This window comes from Mauremys reevesii, linkage group 5 (assembly GCF_016161935.1).
Source record: "Mauremys reevesii isolate NIE-2019 linkage group 5, ASM1616193v1, whole genome shotgun sequence".
Classification (NCBI taxonomy): domain Eukaryota; kingdom Metazoa; phylum Chordata; order Testudines; family Geoemydidae; genus Mauremys; species Mauremys reevesii.
In genome coordinates, this window is record NC_052627.1 from 26136185 (window position 1) to 26153866 (window position 17682).

A 17682-nucleotide genomic window follows, 5' to 3' on the forward strand; every position below is an offset into this window, starting at 1 on the left:
CTCATTCTCATTTTATGCTAAATCCATTTTACACCGCTCTGCCAGTGTAAATGAGAATCAGACCTAATAATGTTTTAATAGCACCCCCAATAACATGGTGAGAAAACACAAATGCACAAATGCCTCACCAGAAGTTTCATCTACTCGCTCATCCACCACATGGTCCTTCTGATGAACCCATTCGCTGTTGCACTTGAAATAGATCTGGGTGGCAGGGCTGGCTTTGCAGTACAAGTTCACAGGTTTGTTCTTTACGATGTAAGCTTCTTCAGGCTCAATGAGGAAATGAGGCAGAGGCTCTGGAGGATCAGATGGAAAGGTTTCTGGGAGTTCATGAAAAAAATCATCATCTGTAACAAAGAAACGGAGAAGGAAAATGCAGAAAGGTTAGAAAATTACAGCAACTGAAATTCTGGCTGTGTAAGAAATTACAAGCGTTTCTAAAAAGCTCAAGGGAAGAGAGTGCCTTTTCAAGTGGAAAAATGATATGGGAAGTGTCCTTGCAGTGGAGTTTAAACGCAGAGTTTTTTTCAGCCTAAAAGGTGTTTCCACTTAACACCCTGCTCTTTCTGTTTCTACTGGTTCATTCGCTAACTTTGTGTTTGTGAATGGCTCCTTTTTATTTGTCTTCAGTGGCAATGGTAATGACAGAACATAGTTTTAGCACTTGGTTCTGTCACTTATTAAATCCCAGTACAAAATTCTGTTAACCTAAACTGACACTTGAGAGTACAAGGCAAAGGCATAATTATTAGACACAGACATGGGCAATCATACCCATTGTGATGCAGTAGGGAGCGGGGTGGATTGACCTGGGAATGTTGTTTAGTTTTACTGGGGCTGTCTACATGGGGGATGGGAGAGCAGGGGATGACTTTAGGTGAGGGACAGTACCTGAACCTGTAACCTGAGCCAGGAGGAGGGTGGGGCGAGTCAACACCTTGGCCCAGGAAACTGGACAAAGGGAGAGAGCCTGCTGGAGGGATTTTTGGGTTTTCAGTTTTGGGCTGGCTGGGAAGCGGCAGGGGGGAACCCCAAGTCTGGGGTCTAAGATCCTTTCCCCCCAGAGGGACCTGGCTGAAGGGTCCTGGTTGTACCTACAAGCCCTGCTTGGGACTGTGTTCCTGTTGTCTAATAAACCTTCTGTTTTACTGGCTGGCTGAGAATCACAGGGAGTAGGGGGTGCAGGGCCCTGACTCCCCCACACTCCGTGGCACCCATACAGTTCTGCACCCCGATAGACGTGCACAAATACCACTTTCTGTGCATGCTAATTGAATATATGTGAACGCACATGGCCAGTAATGGCTTAGGATGTTACCTCTAGGTCTTCAGTATGAAACTGACCCTAGGAATAAGAGGCTGGGTCAGTTTCCATTCTATGCCTCTTCATTCATTCTTTGGCTTCTCTGTTGAGAATGCTAACAGGGTGCCAAATTCTGATGCTTCCTTTTGTAGTGTGTACACCTGCTCAATGCCCACTAAGGAAGTGGGACTGGTACCACTTAACGCACTTCACACAGAGCACAGAACTGTTATGAAATGGTACAATATAGACCTATTATGTGGATTAACAGAGGACTTTGGTCTTCTTCAGTGCTGTCAATCTAGCACTTTTCAGCAGGAGTAAATTCACAAAACAATTTATTTTTAAAAAAAACCAGTCCAACAAACTAGTGGAAACATTGAACATGAGCTAATTCACACAGCTTCCTGCCTCTTACTCCATAAAAATCCCTTTTTACAGGAAAAGCATCATCTCTCCACCCCTTTCACAGGAGAAATCACCAAGCTCAGAGAGTGACAATTCACTGGAGAATACTCCGCTTCCCATCGACTTGCAAAACTCTTGTCAACATGCAAGAACATTCAAGATGCTCACAGTGACAAAGGGATTAGAGAACAGTAACTATTGACAGATCCATCAGCAAGAAGCTGACAGTCCTGAAGGCCTCATTCAATCTCCTCTTTTCTGCCTCTGAAGCAGTTATCGTTATACACAGTGATGGACGTTGGTGATGATCAATAAAGCATCACAGAATATCAAACTAAAAATACTGCAGAAGGTTAGCTATCCTCTACTTGTCAGTCTCCATGAAGATTAAATGTCAGACAGTTACCTTTCTTTACTTTAGGTATACCAAATTTTTTGTGTCCAGAATTACAAAGGGTATGAAAGCCTTTCCTTCCAGTTACTGCTGTTGTAGAAAGACAGATAAGGAACAACAACAACCGATGAAAGAAGCTGGAGAAGTAGATAATACAGTACCTATCTACATAGCTGTATAGAATTACACCATACATCTTCATTAGGCATGAGAAAAATCTTAGAGTTTGAGGTTTTATGAATCTTTTGAACTATTTATGAATCTCAAATCTGTAATATGAGTTCACATACCTTTTCTCATTTCATTTGAAACAGGTTTTTTTCTCTGAAGAAGTGGGGTGTTTTTTTTACCCACGAAAGCTTATGCCCAAATAAATCTGCTCATTTTTAAGGTGCCACCAGACTCCTTGTAGTTGTTTTCTCCATTAGAGTGTTTCAGTTTAAAAACAATAATGGGCTTGACTCACCACTGCATTACTCCATTGAATGATGGAGTGGTGAATAAGACCAGTATTTTTCTATCAGAGGGAAAACCTCTGCTATAAAATAACAGGGACAAAAGGACTCCAAATCCCTTACCAAAAGCTAGTCTGCTGTAGGCAGGTGCCCTGCACATAGTATGAAAAAACAGATTTAATTTTCATTAGATTTTTTTCCCTTTCATTATTTTCCTCTGTGGTTTTGTTTTCACTCCAACCACCTTATGTTCCACTTTTCACCCTATTTCTGCACCTGCTCTCTCGACATTAGATTTTTCTCTCTGCTACCTTTTTCTCCCCAGTGTTTCCAGAGTGTAATATGAAGTTAAAAGCATGAGTTTGAGTCAAAGTTTGGAATTCAAGATGACAGCAGGTTTGAGCTAAAGCAAGGGGAATTTGTCCCTCCCTACTATACTTCTGCTCATAATGCATACAAACATACAGATAAACATACACAGAGACATTAGAGATGAATCATTTCACTTGAATTGCCACAGGATATATCTTTTCCTTCTGGTCATGTATTTGCAAATTGGTGAGCAGACAGATGGAAACTAACAAAGCACACATGTTTTATAATTAAACAAGTATTGCTTCACTAATTTCTGGTGACTGGAAAAACAAATGTATTTATTTTCACCAATAGATCTCAGCACATCATCAAAGACAACACTTATGCTATCTGAACAATTAACTAGTTCTTATCAAAGATCTAACTGGAAGCTCCAAAAAAGGCAAAGGAGAGGAAACTGGGTCAGAGGGAGAGAGATTTCCTTCCTTATTTCCTATAGTCTGAGAGATCAATCTGAAGAACGTGTGTAGGCTTTGGGCTGCTCTGCTGAGGGTGCCCATTTCTAGCATTTCAATAGTGTTTTTATTTTCAAGTGGATTTTCTAATACTGCTTATTACAAACTCAGCCTCTCTTCTTGATTGCTGGGAAATGGGCAGGGCGTACCATACACACCCCGCCAGAAGCACAGGGCAGTTCTAGCTCATAAAATGCCTGTTGTGCGCAGCCAGTTTTCTTATTTAACCTTAATATACTGTATAATTCCTCATTGCTATTATATTTTAACAAAAGTTACATTACAATCAAATCCAAATTTATTCTCTCTCGCTGTGCTATCTTCAGACTCCGGCATCCGAACCACATTCAGATAGATGTTTGAGAGATAGGTGGTCACCATTCCCACACATGCAGATAAAAGCACACATACAGAAGCTCTGCCGTCCAGTGATACTGGTTTTCTTTTAATATTTGTACATTTAAGAGACTCAAAACAGATAAGATACCATTTTTTTTACATTTTCCACAGAGAGGCATTTTCATTCATTTGCAGGCCTCCATGCTTATTATGATTGAGCAAGTTAATATTATATGGAACAAAAACTTAAAAGAGGACCATCTACAATGCAAACATGATTGGATTTTGCTGTATTCAACAAAGGAAAACAATCATATGACAAAGCTAGCCTCATCTCCATCAGCATTCAGGGTCTCTAACCCATGCGTCTGCTGCACACCGCTAAGAGGTAATAAGGCAGCCTTATCAGGCTGTGAGAATCAGAGCTGGAACTCAGTTTGTGCTTCTAAGTTCCCAGAAGTGATTAGATCTCCTGCTGCAGGAAAGCAAAATGTTGTTCATTCTCCCCCAGACAGAGAAACTGAGGCTTACAAGTTCCATCTATTTATAGTGTAGAAACTGCTGTGTTGGGGAACCATGTTACAACAGGGCAGTCCCTGACATAGGTAAAACAGTGTCTGGTCTTGCAGTATAGATGGGAACAAATGACTTTTAGCCATGCTGCAGATTCATGCCACAGTCTCACTAATGGCTTGTCTATACTACCTGCAAGATCGGTGGGCAGTGATTGATCCAGCGGGGGTCGATTTATTGCGTCTAGTCTAGATGCAATAAATTGAGCCCTGAGCGCTCTCCCGTCGACTCCGGTATGCCACCGGAGTGACAGGCATAAGTGGAGTCAACAGGGGAGCATCAGCAGTCGACTCACTACAACGATGAGACCGTAATCTAAGTATGTCAACTTTAGCTACGTTATTCATGTAGCTGAATTTGCATAACTTAGATAGATCCCAGATAGCAGTTTTCAGGTATCCAAAAGGATGTCATAAGGAGGACGGAGAAAACTTGTTCACCTTAGCCTCTAAGGATAGAACAAGAAGCAATGGGCTTAAACTGCAGCAAGGGAGGTTTAGGTTGGACATTAGGAAAAAGTTCCTAACTGTCAGGGTGGTTAAACACTGGAATAAACTGCCTAGGGAGGTTGTGGAATCTCCATCTCTGGAGATATTTAAGAGTAGGTTAGATAAATGTCTATCCGGGATGGTCTAGACAGTATTTGGTCGTGCCATGAGGGCAGGGGAATGGACTCGCTGAGCTCTCAAGGTCCCTTCCAGTCCTAGAATCTATGAATCCCCCCTCCCCCCAGTGTATACCAGGCCTAAGATCCAAAGGTTAGATGCTTTGTTTAGGGACAGCCCTTTGTTAGGTGTGGATGGAGGCCTTACAGGAAAATCTTGATTCAGACACCTTATAAACTTGTACAGAATGTGATTCCTTACATTCCCAGACAGCTGTGCTGTAGCCAGGGGCGGCTCTAGGAATCCCGCCGCCCCAAGCAGGGCGGCGCGCGCTCTGGCGGTCGCCAGTCCTGCGGCTCCGGGGGACCTCTTGCAGACATGCCTGCGGGAGGTCCACCCGAGCCGTGGTACCAGCGGACCCTCCGCAGTCATGCCTGCGGGAGGTCCACTGAAGCCGCGGGACCAGCGGACCCTCCTCAGTCATGCCTGCGGAGGGTCCGCAGGAGCCAGCTGCCGCCCTGCCGGCAAAATGCCGCCCCAAGTGCGCGGTTGGCGCGCTGGGGTCTGGAGCCGGCCCTGGCTGTAGCCATCATCCCAGTCATCACATTACCTGCTTTGGGAGGCTCATGGTGCCCACATGGTATAAAAACTCTATTCCCCAGACTACCAGGGTCACAAGGTTGGCCTCTCATTCCCTTGAACATCTGTTCAGGATCGGCTACAATATGTCACCTGGAATGTAGCATGATTCTGGAACATAGTTACAACTATAGCGGGGCAGAGATTGGAAAATTTGTTTTATGGAGGATTTTGAAATTAGTTTATGTTGTGTTTAGGATAACTGGAAAATGGCAAAAATCTCTGCAAAAGAAAATTAAGGGAAAACATTGTTTCAGCTTGATCTAAACATTTAGTTTAGATTTTGACATTATTTTATAAAAGATAGCATAATACAAAATAAAAAAAATTTCAAAACAAAACCGTCTGGAAAGGAATAATTGACATGTCCCATTTTGCCACTGTCATGGCTTTCTTCCTTTTTATCCCCTTCCAAAATGAAGTTTGTGAGAAATCAAGACATTTTTGTGAAGTGTTTATATTTGAGTGGAAAGCTTATCTGACCAACTTGTTAGAATACAGTTCAGTCCTAAATCTGTAAGATCAACTGTGTTTCAGCCACATTGTGAAGGTACTGTTATAACCAGGCCTCACATTAATGGCTATTTCTACAATGTAGATGGGACTTAAACCACCATATTTGTGTGTGCGTGTCTGTGTGTCTCTTATGATGTTGGCATGTCTGTGGCTGTACATGTAAAAGGGGGTGCTTGCCGAACATTCTGATCTGTGGCTTCCAAAGTACATCCCTTGGACATTTTAATAATGCATCCCATGGAAATGCAACAAAGAGGCACGCTTTGTGTTATCTCTGGACTTATCTCAACTTTTCTAACCATTCCAGGAAAAATACCCATTCAAGAATGGTCTGTAAAAGAATTATACCTTTAAACAGGGAACCATGTGCTTGATTTTCAATTACTCTGTCAATGCCCTGTGTAACATGCCCCCTGGATCAAACACAAATACTCAGACATGAGTGCTCTCCTACATAACAGGACTCCATTTGTGCCCAATTATTGCAAACTGAGTTTACTTCTGTAAAATGTCACATTCATCTTTATTTTCATGTAATAAAATGTACAACCCAGCTGTTGTTATTGACTGCTCCACACTCCCAAGACAAAAGACCTGATTAATGAAAATGCTAACCTGGTTTCACTCATGCAATTCATTCGTACTAAGAAAATAAATTTACCAAAACCATCTTCATCTATAAATTTAGTGCTGAATTTATACTTTAATGGCTTCTTTAATAGAGATGCTATTTTACCTCCCTCCTTTAACATCCTACAACAGTGTTTTGAAAAAAAAAACAACAGTGGACCACATCCAAACTTAGTGAAAATGGGTGAAATGCAGTGGAAGTCAATAGAGCTGCAGCAATTTACACCAGCTAAGGATCACACACAGGCTAGACCTGTGGGAGGATTATATTTTAATCTTTATTTTAGGCAAAAATATCCTGTTGGGGAATTCATTTTTGAAACTGTACATAATGCAGCACTTTTTGCATTAACATGTGAGAAAGGAAGAGTTTATGGTATGTTTCACTTTTTATGGATTAGCATTCCAGCTCTAATTCAGGGTCGGAAAATATTGTGCTCAGTACACCAGTTTTATTACTATATATCAAGCTTTAATTCTCATCAGCCCGGCACTTAACTCACTATATTTCTGAATTGCAGACTTAAAGTATTATTGCTTATATCAAAATACATAGGACCATTATCTCTTTGTCTGGGACTTGAAGTAAATTCTTCTCAAATGGAATTTACTTCAGAGTGATTCAAGAGCAATTTAAAATGAATGGTTACAAAGCTAATTTCATTTGCATTTGGATGCCCATCACTCAGTGAGCTCATTCGTGATACAATAAAGGCAGCTGGAGTTAACTGTATGTATGGGATTTCTGCTAAGTTTTTAATGTTATGATTAAAAAACTTTCTGAAGCAACAAGTCCTATTTACTGTGAAATTAACAGCAGGTGCTAGTTCTGTAATATTGTGATTGTGGTAATCATTTGTTTTACGGGAGAAACATTTTCCAGAAAGGTAACTGGTAATTCCTTTGGTTGTAGTTCTCTTTCCCTATCAAAGACACACAACGTTATGGCGCCAATCAACGGGAAGCAAGGAGGCAAAGAATTTGTCAATGGAGCCCTGTATGTGAAATAATTTACACCCACTTTACAGCCCCTTTATAGTGCCAAAGCAGTGAAGATGGGTCTTAGGCCAGATCCATATTAAAGACGTCTATTAGTTAACTATGTCGCTCAGGGGTGTGAAAAATCCACACCCCTGAGTGACATAATTATACTGACCAACCCACCTTGTAGGCAATACTATGTTTATGAGAGAGCTACTGCCGCTGAGGGAGACAGATTAAAATGGGAGAAGCTAGAGTGCTGTAATGAAAATAAGTCCTTAGTGCAGATGAGAATTAGTCCTTTTAGAGTGAGGGCTTGGCTACACTTGAGAGTTGCAGCGCTGGGAGTTACAGCGCTGGTCGTACAGCTGTGTAGGGAAAGCGCTGGTGTGTGGCCACACTCACAGCTACCAGTGCTGCAGTGTAGCCACATTTGCAGCATTTGCAGTGCTGTTGGGAGTGATGCATTATGGGCAGCTATCCCAGCGTTCAAGTGGCAGCAACATGCTTTTCAAAAGAGGGGGGTGGGGTGGGGTGTGACAGGGACCGGGGGAGAGAGAGAGAGAGAGGATTTTTGGAGCCGACGCTGTGTATCAGCTCCCTGCCTTGCAAAATCAGAAAATTTTCCCGACCCCTTACTCTTAACTGCAAACAGCCTGCAGACCAGATAAGCAGCTGCTCCAATGGACTCCCTTTCTCCCCCCTGCCCCCGCTGTTTCTATCCTCAAGCAAACACTCATCCCTCTGCCTGCCTCATTCACAGCAAGGTAGTAGGTTATCTCATTTGATTGTTCACAGTCAGTTACAGATTGATCACAGCAAACAGGAGCTGTGTTTGTTTTTTAGATAAGCAGCTCCCGGAGCCCCGAGTTCACAACAAAACAAAGAGAGGCAGCATAACAAAACAAAGAGAGTAATTTAGTTAAAAGCATTCTGGGATATCTCCTAATACCCTGGAGGCTAATAACAGCGCTGGTGTGTGGCCACACCTGACGAGCAGCGCTGCATCACCAGCGCTGCACTCGTTATACCCCAAGCAGACCAGGTGTACAGCCAGCGCTGCAGCCAGGGAGTTGCAGCGCTGTATGTGCCTTGCAGGTGTGGACAGTTACTAACTTGCAGCACTGGAAAGCCTCCACTAGCGCTGCAACTCTCAAGTGTAGCCAAGCCCTGAGAAAGGAATAGAGAAACAAGAACAAGAGAACTCAAAGCAGATGGAATGATAGAAAGCAGGTGTAGAGGACTATGGTAAACGGAATTACCAGTGCATAACGTTCCACAGTCATATGTCCCTATTCTTCCATCCTACCCCTATGGACAATCGAGCACAAACATGGATGTAATGAGCAGTACGCAGAGAAGGAGGGCATACTTCTGGGCCCTATTTGAAAAACCTTGTTATGACCAGTGGAGGAGCCATCAGATGTAGACAGATCTATCTGATAGATCATTATGCACGTGGGCTGAGACAACCACACTGTGGCACTACATACCTGGGAAATGGAAACTACCACCCAAACATCCCAGGAAGTTGTTACCTTTATAACAGAGTGATATTTGACCTGTTTGGAAGGCTGGTGTCAGAACTTGTGAACAAATACAATGCAGCCTGTTACCTGTCTGGAGATCATGGTAGGTTATGTGGCAGCCCACCAAACAATTATGGAAACTTTCTGAACTCTTGTGAACGAAGTAAGCAGAACTTCAAACTCACATTTAAACATCCTGGGAATTAAGTACTCCTCCCTGTGGAGAAGCAGAGTTGAGGCAGAGACTGGGGAGGATGATAGGTAATTGATGCAGCATGCAATGTTCACCCCTCAGTAGAGATGCCAACTCTTGCGAATTGATAATGAGAGTTGCAATCTCTGAGTAAAATTGAGCCTCACTCACGATCTTGTGATAGAACTCTCAAATGTCAGGATTTTTTTTTTCTCAGTGGCAGCCAGGGGCGGCTTTAGCTTTTTTGTCGCCCCAAGCACGGCAGTCAGGCAGCCTTCGGTGGCTTGCATGCCAGAGGTCCGCTGGTCCCACGGCTTCCGGGTACTCGCTGCCAAATTGACGCCGAATCCGTGGGTCCGGTGGACCTCCCGCAGGCAAGCCGCCGAAGGCTGCCTGTCTGCTGCCCTCACAGGGACCTGCAGGGTGTCCCCTGCGGCTTGCTGCCCCAGGCACATGCTTGGAGCATTGGTGCCTGGAGCCGCGGCTGGTGGCAGCACAAATGTGTTTCCAGTCAAACAGGAATTACCTCACCCTAAACAAAGGAATGTGATTTCTCCAAAGTACTTTGAAAGACAATGAGAATTCATTTACATACCAGATAAACAAGCTAACAAGTAGGGGGAAGAGACAGCATGGCTACAGCCCAGCAGGGAACAGAAACTTCATCTGAGATAGAAGGGAGGAGGGCAACCCTCAAGGAAACAATTGAATCAATTGGGAAAAAAATCCTGACATTGAGTTCTAAAAGTGAGGCATATTTCCACTTAGAAATCCTGTCAGCCACTCCAGCCACGGCCAGGGCTCTGTCCAGCTATCAGCCCCAAGTGGCTGCTTCCCTGTCAGCCTGAAAAGTGAGAGAGGGGATCCCACTGCAGCCCTCTCCCAAACTTGTGGAGGGTGAAGAACCCTAAGGAGCAGAAATGAGGCTGGGGACTGCAGGGGAGCTGAAGTGAGGAGGATGAGGGCTGATGGTTTGAGGGAACTGTATTGAGGGTGGTTCTGAACAGATGTGGTAAGTGCTAGAAAGGTGAACGGAGGGTGGTGGGGTTGACGGGGTATGGGGGGATGAACTGATGGGATGGTGATGAGGAGGGCTGGGGGACTGAACTGGGGGGGGCTGAACTGAGTCGGGGTTGGGTGGGGAGAGAACTGATTGAGGACTGAGAGACAGGCTTAATTGCTAGGCCGAAGACAGGCAGATGAGAGCTGCAGGAGGGCCCAAAAATCACCTGTGAAATCGCAGTACAAGTGGAAGAGTGGGCAACACTAATTGTCAGATACACACACCCTGCGGATGGGCAGACTGCTCTAAGAACCAAGAGACTGACCTAAAAAACATAATACAATCTCTTTTTAAAATGTCATGATTTTGGGGCCAATCTGACTATTTTTGGGAGTCCGACTTGTGATTTTTGATCTCTTGAAGTTGGCAATACTGCTTCAGGATGGATTCTGGTCAGAGACAAAAGATATAAGTTCTCAGGAAAGAATTGAATTCTCCCATGTTTCTGATGAAAAGCATCACCTTAGCATATAGTAGTTTAGGGGGACTTCCCACAGGGGTCTAAATGGGGGACACTTGGAAAATGAGAGACAAATACATTGAGGAGTCACTAGATGATCCTGGGGGCTCTTCAGCGAAAACAAACTAAAAATTCCTACCATAAGAATGGGAACTAACATCTCTGCCATGCTATAACCCCCTCACTTTTGAAGGGTACTAGTGTGGAGGCCTTTTTAAAGCCCTTCAAGGAGGAAATCTAAGATAGTGTGCGGTGAACAAGTGTGTTATTCTTTTTAGTGGCCCAGCAAACACCAGTATTGCTAATTTATCAGTAGAAGACGGCATTCTGCAGCTTCAAGGTCCGCACTTCAGAGGAGAAGGCCTCATCTAGAAGTCTCCAAGCTGCTCTGAATGAGAAAAGGACTTTGGACTCTGGATCAATGGTGAGTGAGGAGAAACAGTTTCCAGGAATGGTCCAGTGACAAGTTTGTTAACTGTGAAGACTAAGGGCCTCTATGACACCTAAGGGCTAGTATGATTACCTCCACTTTGCCAGCTCAGCCTAACTCAGAACTCTGGGAACAAGAGGAAGGCAAGAGAAGCACTGTACTTGCTCGTCGCAGCAGTTACATTCCCACTTAGCATTGCTGACTTTAGGATCGAGAGCCTGAATCCAAGATCAGGAAAGTTCAGTTGCTGTAAAAGTCTATTGCTGGTGCTCCCAACATGCAGTAGATCTGCTTGAACAATGGGAGATTGAGGCTTCATTTCCTGGATATTGCATTTTACCCTACTTTGCATTCCCTCTTCAGAGATGTAAAAGACTATGTAAGGCGGGTGGGGTTGAGGAGGGAGGGGCCATGGCCCTCCCACTTTTCAAAGTGGACAGGCCAGGTCAGTCCACTTTTCGCAACGGGCCCAGCTCCCTGCCCCACCTCTTCCCTCTGATGCCCCACCCCCCTCCCCCAGCTGTGAGGGGCCCGGGCCCCTCCACCTGCCCAGGGTAGAGGGGCCCGAGAGCAGCCCCTGGCCTGTGTCCCACCCCCAGACCCTCCACTCAGACCAGCTTGAGGGTCTGCGGCTCCCCAAGTGGCTCTTACCATGGCCTGGCTGCGGCTCTTTGGCTAGGCCCTGTGCCCAGGCCAGGCTGGAAGCTGGGTCAGCATAGGAGCTGTGTGGACAGTTGTAGGGGGATGCAGACCCACCACCTGCCCTGGGTGGGGGACCCAGGGGGCAGGGACATGCGCCAGGGGCTACTCTTGGGCTCCCCCACACTGGGCAGTTGGAGGGGCCTGGGCTCCACAGTCAGGCTTCGACTTCTGGCTTGTCTGAGGGGGCAGGGCCTCGGCGGAAGAGATGGGGCAGGGGTGGGGCCATGGAGGGGTAGGGCCTCATGCCCTCCCCACTTTTACAAAGAATCCATCGCCTCTGATGTCAGGTGCAAGACAGAGGAGAATCAGACTTCCAGTTTCACAAGGGCTACCTCTGTCAATTAAACTGCATGGGACATGGTAGGTTTTAAAACAGAAAATAGAAGAATTCAGAATGAAAGAAACTCAATATTAACTAGTCAAGCTCATGCTGCCAACGCAGACACTTCTTTGCAACCAACTTCTTTGCAGTATTCAACATGTAATTTGCTTGAGCTGGATCTCCTTTCTTTTTCTCTCTGCTTTTCTTCTGGAGTGTACTATGTTACAGCCTTATTATCACCAATTAATGTCTAGAAAAAAATCAAAGGGCCTGATTTTCCTCTCACTTACAGAAGTGTAAAGCTGGTGTAACACCACTGACTTCTCTGAAAAGCTAACTTCAGTGCAATTACTCCTGATTTACACCACTGTAAGAGAGAGGAGAATCAATCCCAGATAAAGGAAGAAAAAGGCCTTTTTCATTATTTTATACATCCTGATTTTATAGGACAACTTGTAAGGTTAATTAATACTGTTCATAAAGCATATGTCATCCCCTAATCACATTTAATTAATAATTAGAACTAATAGCCTGCTCCTTAACCTACTAAAGCCTATGGGAGCTTTGCCATTGACTAGATTGGGAGGAGAAGCAGACCCTAAATCTATCCCTTCAAGGTGTACCTTGCATTCTTCTAAGGGAGGGACATTGCTCAAGGTGTCATATTGGTAATTCAAGACAGACTCATTGTCGTATATATAGATACAAATATGTAAATGAAGGCTCTGTTAAAGTCCACCACTGGCTCAGGACAAACTGCATCTGACTTGAGGCTCTTCCCGAAACAAGTAAGAGATGGCATATATAGCCATAAATGTACTTGTTAGCACTGCATTCAGCCTAGGTAAACATTAGCTCTTAACGAGGTTACATACAAGACAAGGGAAATCCAGCCTGTATTATAGGAGGAAATAAAATTGTTCATTTGGGCAAGTACAGTCATGATAATTTTTATCTCTACAAGACCTAATGGAGATGTCTGCAAGTTTCTTTTTTTGTTAGGTTTCAGAGTGGTAGCCGTGTTAGTCTGTACCAGCAAAAACAACAAGGAGTCCTTGTGGTGCTAGATGGTCAGGATGTTAGAGAGCTTATTCCTTCACTCTCCCACTTCCCTGGTCCTTCTCACATGAACAGAGAACAACAATATTGAAGTCCGAAGGTGCAAACAATTCAATGTTTATTGGGGTGAACTTCCAGCAAGCTTAAATCCAAGTTCCTTTTTCCTTATTTTCGAATCTCAACTTACTTCCTTTTTGCCCCTAATTTATATAATAATATTCTTAGCTTATACCTTAACCAATCATTCTACTGAAATTTACCTAACCAATCCTAACATTTTGTAACACGATTAGCTAACCAATTATATCCCACCACTTTAATTAGTTTACACCCAGCAAAATTAATTATACAGCAGACAGAAACAATCTCAGAACCAGACAGAGACCATGCAAATAAACAATAGCAAAATGGGAACTATAACGACAAAATAATACAGAAGTGAGGATTTCACAACTACATCTATAAAGACATAAGGATTTCCCAGCTGTATCTATTGATAAGTGAGTTCTTACCAAACAGAAAACTATCAAACTAAATTTCCTTTTACATCTTCTAGGCTCTTCCCTTTCTCTGGAGGTGATAGATTGGATCACCTTCCTAACAGCCCCAGATTGCCTTATTCCAAAACAACTAGTTTGGAATGTGAGGACGTCCATATGCTTCCCAGGTTATGGCTGCTCCCACTGCTTAGCCAAAGGCATTAGCCTAAGAACAGGGCCTCAGACTGTCACAGTGATAGAAAGCCCTTATACAGATTCTTTCTTTTATATCTCTATAACTAGCTAAATGATAAACATATACCTAAATTCTTAAAGTATAGGCCTTTACAGAAAGGCCTGAATATCTATATCCTAACACTCCTCCCCTTTTTTTCCTTTTGGGATCCTCCTGCCCAGGTATCCCTGGAAAAACATAGGACATATGGCAACACACTTCCTGATAGGGCCAGGTATCAAAGTGGAAGGTGCCACAAGGACTCCTAGTTTTTTTGTGTGTGTTGTTGTCTTAATGCTATTGATAGAGAAAAGATTGAGCCAGCTCTTCAATGGATATTGACTGATTTACAACAGAGGAGGGTCTGGCCCAAGATGTTTGAAAAGTTGAATATGTTGGGGCATTTTTTTTTCTTTAAAAGATGATTGTGATGGCCATTCATGACACAAATATATGATATTGACTTTTCCAATATATGATAATGACTTGCAGGCCTAGATTCTCCACCACCTTGTATTCTGCAGAGTCATTTACAGCTATGCAAAATGAGTGAGAAGTAAATATAAAATTCTACAAAGATCAGAATTCTATGCTTACTTGTATCATCAAAACAGTCATACTCCCCTCCATTTGTTACAAAGATAAAGGATTAACCAAGCTGCAAAGCACAAAGGTTTCGGTTTGTTTGAACTCTTAAGCCAGGATTGTAGCCTAGTGTGTGAATTCTGGGAAGTTGTGTTCATCAACATTTTACTTGGAAAATTAGATAGAGTTTGCCTCTTTAGAGCTTCTGTACAGAACTGGGTTGGTTACTGAGTCAGGTTATCAAAAGTACAGTATCTGAAAAAAATCCCAACTATGCTTGAGCAAACTAGAAATGATGCTGATGAAACTTACTTCTAATTATTACAGGGCTGTATATTATAGTCTTTTGTACTGTCACTTTCTCTTTATATTTGCTTAAAACTAATAAAATATTTAAGTTTTAAAAGAAAAAGAAAGTGGGTCACAAACTGTGTCTGAAACGTTATCTCTCTTGGTCTCTCATGCAACAAAAACACAGAGAGTGACATTGAAGTATTTCGTTAACCCGGCACATGCACCTCCTTCCAAAAGTGTGAGCTCCAGACACTTTATCTAATTAGAAAACTGACACTACTCAAGTTAGATGTGGACGTTATGAGCAGTTTAGCCGCATCTCATTAATATTTTTTATTGTCTCTCTTTAAATAATGAATATTTGATTGGGAGGGAAGAATACATGCAATACAATGTATGAACAGTAATAGGGTTTGTGGATCACAACATAAGATTCCTTCTTTGTGGGTAGCTTGTAAAACTAAACATATTTTTTCCCCATTTGGACTGTAGTATTGAAGAGGCTGTATCCCAAAGTTGATGGCATAGGATTCAATCGAAACCGCCTGCAATGCAAAGTTTAATTTGAAACATTTCTGCTCCAGCTGCCATTAGTAGTCATAATGGCTGACATAGGGTCAAAAAATTATTAAACCTCCAAGGAGCATCATTTCCTTTTCAGTGTTACGCTTCACTTTTCTTTGACACATTAGTCCTGAAGCAGCTTCAGGCTCTTGACCCCTCTTCTAACCTTGATAACTAATTAAAGATGGACAAGGCTTAGGCTACAATAGTTTTTGTTAAACCTATTCATTCTGAAGTCCCCTTCAGGCATTCTGTCACTTAGGACAACGCCTGCCATATTTACATGAAGATGAAAGACAAGACTTAACGTAACCTTTGTGGTTAGAAGGTAGGATGCATTTTATAACATGCAAAATACATTCCCAGCACGCACTAGAAACAGATTTCTTGGGAATATTCCAAAGCATACAACTTTGGCAAAACTTGAAGATGATTAACTGTGTGCGTATTTTTAGAGTTAGAAATTCAGATTCCAGTTCTTTATCTGGATGCCATGTCAACAAACCAAATGTGTTACAGTGAATAAAATTAGCAAATTAAAGGGTTGATCTTGCCCTTCCAAATATAACTTTCCATGATACCCACATACTGGAAGGGATGCTAGATCTAAACTATATATCCTCATCTGTGCACATGCGGATGTTGGGATCACCTGTAAAATCATTCCATATGGCAGAATGTCGTTTGATATCTTGGTCTATCGAGATGGCAGGGGTTGAGAACTGCTGTTTGCTGAAAGGAATCCCATCTTGTCCTCCAAGTCAGAGGACCTGTAAATTTATGTTGCACTTTACACATGTTTTCTTAGTTCATGAGTTTTGTTTTTGGGCACAAAGCCTTCAGCAATTAGGAATCACCAGCTAGCAGGGGCGGCTCCAGGCCCCAGCATGCCAAGCGCGTGCTTGGGGCGACATGCCGCGGGGGGCGCTCTGCCGGTCGCCGGGAGGGCGGCAAGCGGCTCCGGTGGATCTCCCACAGGCGTGCCTGCGGAGGGTCCGCTGGTCCCGCGGCTTTGGTAGAGCATCTGCACGCACGCCTGTGGGAGGTCCACTGGAGCTGCGGGACCGGTGACCGGCAGAGCGCCCCCTGCGGCGTGCCGCCATGCTTGGGGCGGCGAAATGGCTAGAGCCACCCCTGCCAGCTAGTACAGAACGCTGCAGTGCATCTTCTCAGTAACACAGACTACTATAACCACAGGTTTCAGAGTAGCAGCCGTGTTAGTCTGTAGCCAACGAAAGCTTATGCTCAAATAAATTTGTTAGTCTCTAAGGTGCCACAAGTACTCCTGTTCTTTTTACTATAACCATGTCACACCTGTCCTCATCTATCTACACTGGCTTCCCCTTTGAATTCTGAATCAAGTTCAAGGTCTTGGTCCTTATCTTCAAGGTGCTCCATGATGTGGGCCCAACATAACTAACCATCTAAAGATCTGGGATGAGGACACTAGGTAACAACTCCACTCCTCTGACACAGTGGAACTCTTCACAATAAGGGTAAAACTTATCAGTGCAGGAGAAAGAACTTTCCCGGGAGTGGGAACAAACTCCTGCAGGATCAAAGGATCATCACAAACTTCACCACTTTCCTCTCCAAGTGTAAGGTGAAATTCTTTACCTTGCCTTATTTAACAGAAATACATAGTAACATGGAGAGAAGATGAGAGAACAAACCACATGACAGATGTTAGTCATATTGCTTAATGCACTGCTAGAAGGAGCTCAGCTACTATGGTGGTGAGCACAGTATAAAAATAAATACAGAATGAATAGAATGAGAAGACAGCTGGAGTTTGCAAGCCAGCATTTTAGGGTCATAAATTCAGTCTTCTAGCTCTGCCAAGAGTGAATATTTTTACCACCATCTTCCCAAACCTAAAAAAATTCTGCATATTTCCCTCCAGGTTCCTTCTACCCAGAGAGTTGCGGCTGCTTTCAAGACCATTCTTTTTCTGAGTTTGAGGTGGTCGTAAAAACTTTACATAATTAAGGCCGCTGAAGTCCAGAGGGACACTGTGGATCTCCATCATAACATGAGCAACCTGCAATGGAAAGCGGATCTCTTTAGTGGGATCATACTCTGGATGCTTAC

General features: G+C 43.5%; 1 protein-coding gene across 9 annotated transcripts in view; it reads right to left on the bottom strand.

Moving 5' to 3' along the window:
• Positions 1–17682, bottom strand: part of UNC5C (unc-5 netrin receptor C) — a 346384-nt gene that overhangs the window by 124975 nt on the left and 203727 nt on the right. For all 9 annotated transcript variants that reach the window (XM_039541742.1, XM_039541740.1, XM_039541748.1 and 6 more), the window contains one exon: positions 129–350. In XM_039541742.1, the coding sequence (XP_039397676.1) occupies positions 129–350 (222 nt within the window). The remainder of the gene's footprint in view (positions 1–128; positions 351–17682) is intronic.